We start from the raw sequence: 6,031 nt of genomic DNA, 5'->3' as shown, positions 1-6,031 counted from the left end.
GTGAACGTGTGCCATGGTGGTTTGCTGCACCTATCAATCTGTCACCCAGGTATTAAGCCCAGCATGCATCAGCCATTTGTCCTGATGCTCTCCCTCCCTTCACCCCCCGACAGGCTCTGGTGTATAATGTTCCCCTCCCTGTGTCCATGCGTTCTCATTGCTAAGCTCCCACTTATGAGTAAGAACAAGCGGTGTTTGTTTCCTGTTCGTGTTTTAGTTTGCTAAGGATGATGGCTTCTAGCTTTATCCCTGTCCCTGCAAAGGACATGATCTCATTTCTTTCTTTGGCTTCATAGTATTCCATGGTATATATGTACCACATTTTCTTTCTTTTTTTTTTTTATTATACTTTCAGTTCTAGGGTACTTGCGCACAATGTGCAGGTTTGTTACATAGGTATACTTGCAAACACCTAATGTTAATGCTCAGAACCTTCCCATGGCTCCTCATGCTCCAAATGATAAAGTCCAAGCCCCTTAGCCTGATATTCAAAGTCCTGTTCACTTCGGATCTACCTTACCTTACAGTATCCAGTCCTACTAATGTCCTTTATGCCCTGTACTCTAGATCCAGATTAAACTTCTTGCTACTGCTATGCTTGTCTGGAGACTTCTCTACCCTTAAGCCCCTGGCCACTTGGTTTCTTTATTTTTTCAACAGGGTGTTTTGCCTGCAGAGTTATCTTTATAAAAACATTTCTTTGAGTTGGATATGGATTGTGTTCTCAACAGAGTTTGCCACTGGCCAATCAATAACATAGCTTCGGAGGCTTTGGATAGAATTACAGGGACTTTTGTCATGTTACTGGAAGCCAGCCCACGTAATGGCAGCATTGTGGGAAGGCCCATCAACAGGCAGCTCAGAGTCATACCTGCAAACTCTGCAGAGCTGTCCGCAAAAAGCCGCACACCCTAGGCAAGAAGTCTCTAGGGCTATTCAGGGAGCAGCAAATCAGGGCTAGGAAAGAAGGCTGCATGGATGCGGAAGCGTTTCTCACTACTCAGCCCTGTAGAGTTTGCCCCTACTTCCTGAAGCGCCCTGGACATCCCACCTCTAAAGCCTGTGTTTCCCTTTGATAATACAAACTGGCATCTTGCACCTCCCTCTCCTCCCACCTTACAGCTGAATAGTGAGTGTGTCTAGTTGTTTCTAGTCTCCGAAAACCTTCCAAGTACCAGGGACAAGGGAGGAAGATAGAGGGGTGGAAACTGTGGACATCGTTTTTTCCCTTTCACTGCTCTGGCCAATAGAGTCCTTGCCTGTCTGGATGAAGGGCTGGCCAGGACATCTGAGCACCAGGAGCAGAGACACATGAGTAGGGTCAAAGCTCAGGTGTTCCTTGTCACCCAGTCCAGGGCATCTTCTGCAACATCACACTGCTTGTCTGCTGTTACCTTGTGCTATGCTGTACCTGGCCCCTTCCTCATCCTGGGAGTCCCCTGCAAAGTGTCTTCGGTCACTGACAGCAGACTCAGCCGATGTTGGAGCCAAAATGGGGTACTCAGAGCTTAAGAACAGAGGCCATCACCACGCAATTTGAGAAGGCAGGTCTTAGCCCATAGGGAAGGAGCTAGAAGCCATGGGGAGATACCACGAGGAGATTCATCTTCTGGGGGGCCCTCCTTCCCTTCTGTAGCTCTTTCTGGAGTAGACATTTATGTGATTGTCCTCTCCTCCCCCTAGTGCCAGCTTTTAGCACACAGCTGTAAAATTCTCACGTCCCTCAAAACCTATCTGAAGTGCCATCTCCTTCAGGTGGCTTTCTTTGATTCACCAAATTTCAAAATTAATTTGTCTTTACCCACCATGTAATTACATAAAAGTCAGGACTTCATGTTATATCAAACAATCTCTATTTATTCTTCTCCATTCTGACACTTCTGCCTTAATAGTAACAATTTTCATGGCCTGTGTTATACATCAAAGGTGGGTGCATTTGCACCTTTTTATCACACTATACTGTGAACCGCTTTTCCAGATTTCTCACCACCACCTGCCTGCACTAGCCACCCAGGAAGTTTTGTAGTTTTTAACTAAGCATGGTCTTCATTTCACTCTTGTTTCTCTGTTTTATTCATTTCGTTCCTTAATTATCCACCTCATCCTACTCCATTTTTCATGGAGATTTCGAAGACCTACTTTTCCTTTCTGATTCTGAAATTAGAATTCATCTAAGCAAGTTAGAATAATTAGGAACTAGTTCCAGCCAATTACTATATGTATTTTATGTGACATTCATCCCTCAACACCCAAAAGATGGATTTGAGTACCATCCAGGTAACTCCACCAAACACACCTTCCATTTTCACAAAAGAGGCCTACCAGTTGTCAGCAGTAGGGACAGTCTGCCAGAGGTCCAGCCCGTCTTCAGTGAGAGTGCCAGTCTGAGTAAAAATTAAAATCAATGTTAGCATCAGATTTAAACCTTTTAATTATATTGTAATTTAAACAAATCCCAAGCTTCTAAGATATTATAGTAGATCCAATAGTCTACGTACGTTGTTTGTAAGTACCCAATTTTAAATTAGAGAAGAGTAGCCACAAGAAAAATTAAGCAGGTGATACATGATCCCCAAAAGACTATGTCGATAATTAGGTGATTTCAGTTACTCATTACGAGGAAAAAATGAAAGTGTTTTGTTTTGGTTTGGTTTGGTTATTGCTATGACTGTTGCTTTTGTTATAAGGAGAGGTTCAGTACAAGAACCAGCCCAAGTCTGACTTTTCGTTGTCACCTGCTGTCTTGCCAAGGCAGAGCTCAGAACATTTTTTTTCTTCATTTTCAAGACTGTTCAGTTCACAGTTTGCCATCTGGTTCACAGTAATTTTCTAAAAATATGGGTGACACAGTGACTGTCCAGATTGATAATGAAATGTTGATAAAGGGCTTTGAGACTATAGAGAGAAAGTAAGTGCTAATGATAAATATTAATTAATGCCCATAAGTGGGTTTTACTCTTAGATCAAGGGAAAAATAGCTCAGAGATTTGATTCGCCATACTATGGGACAGTATTTGTTAGATAGTGTAACAGAGAAAGAAAAATGGAACTGAGTATATCACAGCACTTCTAATTTCCTCATTGCTTCACAGGCGTTTATTATTTACAGATTCTGGTGTCTTGATGCAATAGGCGAACAGTTTTAGGCCTGCTTAACCCACTGAGTAAGTGGAGTTGGCTACAGCTGCTTCAACACTGCCAGGACCCACCGGAGCTTTACCTAGCATGGCAGAATATCCTGTTTCAACACTAACACCCAAGTCTCTGACACTACTTTTTAAGGCTATCTCTATCTCTATAGAAGACACTGAATTTTCTAGTTTTCTATACAACAGCAACCTCCATCATTACAGCACATCCATTAGCATAATGCTTTATAGCAAAGTGTTTACAATGATTTGCATTTTCACAACTGAGTTAACAGGATGGAGGCAGGTTAGAGGTGAAATGAGGAGACTAAGGTCATAGTGGCCTGTAGGTTGGAGAGGCAGAACCAGAATCCAGCCCTTCTGGAGTCTTCCACCAAACTAGAAAATGTTAAGTGAATCATACAGGGTATGTGGAAAGACAAAGCTCTTTCTGGGTTTCTAGATAAAATAATTAAGAAAACTTTGATTCATTCATTTATTTGAACTTCACAAAGAAGGCGCTAACACACAAGTGAATGATTTCTTAAACAACAACTTTCTGAAAACGAGCTATTTGTTTCATTTCTCTCCTGCATTTTGTAAAGGACCCCACCATGTTTGATTTCCAAATCCACACAAGTTGTTGCATTTCAAAAAGAGTTTGCAACTTAATTCAAACCGATATGTTTTTCTGATGATGTTTTTAAACATCAATATTTTGAACATGAAAGCAGAGATGATCCTGCAGCAAAACAGATATTAGACTAGGTTATTTCTCTATGAAAATGACCCCTAAACAATAAAACTAACCATAAATAGAAAGAAAACGAAATTATAGTTGAGGTTCTAAGGGGAATCAGATAGAAAGAGAAAACCTTTTAGCATAAATACAAGCCCAGGCTTGGGCTGAATTGAATAAAAAGAAAGAACTTGTCTTACAGAAGTTGTAACAAACCAATAGAAAATAGAAACATATATGGGAATAAATGGACTCAGAAACTCAGTGACAGATATCTCCAAAACTGAAAATAACACTGGATGAAAATTCACTTAATGGCAGCGTGCTTTATCCCGACATGACGGTGATAGAATTTTATAATGTGAAAGCTGGAAAGAAACTCAGAGATGATTGTGGTTGAATCTTCTTTTCTTAAAAAGTCACACAGAGGGAATAGGAACAGCTCCAGCCTACAGCTCCCAGCATGAGTGCCTCAGAAGATGGGTGATTTCTGCATTTCCAACTGAGGTACTGGGTTCATCTCACTGGGGCTTGTTGAACAGTGGGTGCAGGACAGTGGGTGCAGCCCACTGAGTGTGAGCCGAAGCAGGGCGAGGCATCGCCTCACCCGGGAAGCACAAGGGGTCAGGGAATTCCCGTTACAAGCCAAAGGAAGCTGTGACAGACGGCACCTGGAAAATCTGGTAAATCACACCCTAACACTGCGCTTTTCCAACAGTCTTAGCAAACAGCACACCAGGAGATTATATCCCATGCCTGTCTTGGAGGGTCCCACACCCATGGAGCCATACTCATTACTAGCACAGCAGTCTGAGATCAAACTGCAAGGTGGCAGCGAGGCTGGGGAAGGGGCACCCGCCATTGCTAAGGCTTGAGTAGGTAAACAAATCAGCTGGGAAGCTCAAACTTGGTGGAGCCCACCTTAGCTCAAGGAGGCCTGCCTGCCTCTGTAGACTCCACCTCTGGGGGCAGGGTATAGTCAAACAAAAGGCAGCAGAAACCTCTGCAGACTTAAATGTCCCTGTCTGACAGCTTTGAAGAGAGTAGTGGTTCTCCCAGCACGGAGTTTGAGATCTGAGAATGGACAGACTGCCTCTTCAAGTGGGTCACTGACCCCCGAGTAGCCGAATTAGGAGGCACCCCCTAGTAGGGGCAGACTGACACCCCACACGGCCGGGTACCCCTCTGAGATGAAGCTTCCAGAGGAACAATCAGGCAGCAAAATTTGCTGTTCAGCAATATTTGCTGTCCTGCAGCCTCCACTGCTGATACCCAGGCAAACAGGGTCTGCAGTGGACTTCTAGCAAACACCAACAGACCTGCAGCTGAGGGTCCTGACTGTTAGAAGGAAAACTAACAAACAGAAAGGACACCCATACCAAAACCCCATCTGTACCTTACTATCATCAAAGACCAAAGGCAGATAAAACCACAAAGATGGGGAAAAAGCAGTGCAGAAAAGCTGGAAATACAAAAAATCAGAGCACAACTCTCCTTCCAAACAAATGCAGCTCCTTGCCAGCAACGGAACAAAGCTGGACGGAGAATGACTTTGAGGAGTTGAAAGAAGGTTTCACATGATTAAACTTCTCCGAGCTAAAGGAGGAAGTTCGAACTCATTGCAAAGAAGCTAAAAACCTTGAAAAAAGATTAGATGAATGGCTAACTAGAATAACTAGTATAGAGAAATCCTTAAATGACCTGATGGAGCTGAAAACCATGGCATGAGAACTACGTGACGAATGCACAAGCTTCAGTAGCCGATTCAATCAACTGGAAGAAAAGGTATCAGTGATTGAAGATCAAATGAATGAAATGAAGCGAGAAGAGAAGTTTAGAGCAAAAAGAGTAAAAAGAAATGAACAAAGCCTCCAAGAAATATGGGACTATGTGAAAAGACCAAATCTACATCTGATTGCTGTACGTGAAAGTGATGGGGAGAATTGAGACAAGTTGGAAAACACTCTGCAGGATATTTAACTTCCCCAACCTAGCAAGACAGGACAATGTTCAAATTCAGGAAATACAGAGAATGCCACAAAGATAATCCTCGAGAAGAGCAACTCCAAGACACATAATTGTCAGATTCACCAAAGTTGAAATGAAGGAAAAAATGTTAAGGGTAGCCAGAAAGAAATGTTAGTTACCCACAAAGGGAAGCCCA

At 42.8% G+C, this 6,031-nt stretch overlaps 1 protein-coding gene across 1 annotated transcript in view; it reads right to left on the bottom strand.

The window, feature by feature from the left end:
* ATP13A5 (ATPase type 13A5) overlaps nt 1–6,031 on the bottom strand; it is a 118,151-nt gene that overhangs the window by 54,613 nt on the left and 57,507 nt on the right. The window contains exon 13 of the mRNA XM_011961226.1: nt 2,323–2,384. Within this exon, the coding sequence (XP_011816616.1) occupies nt 2,323–2,384 (62 nt within the window). The remainder of the gene's footprint in view (nt 1–2,322; nt 2,385–6,031) is intronic.

Source organism: Colobus angolensis, unplaced genomic scaffold (genome assembly GCF_000951035.1).
Source record: "Colobus angolensis palliatus isolate OR3802 unplaced genomic scaffold, Cang.pa_1.0 Scaffold54, whole genome shotgun sequence".
Lineage (NCBI taxonomy): Eukaryota > Metazoa > Chordata > Mammalia > Primates > Cercopithecidae > Colobus > Colobus angolensis.
The sequence above is the reverse complement of the archived record's forward strand: the minus strand, read 5'-3'. Positions and strand labels throughout refer to the sequence as shown.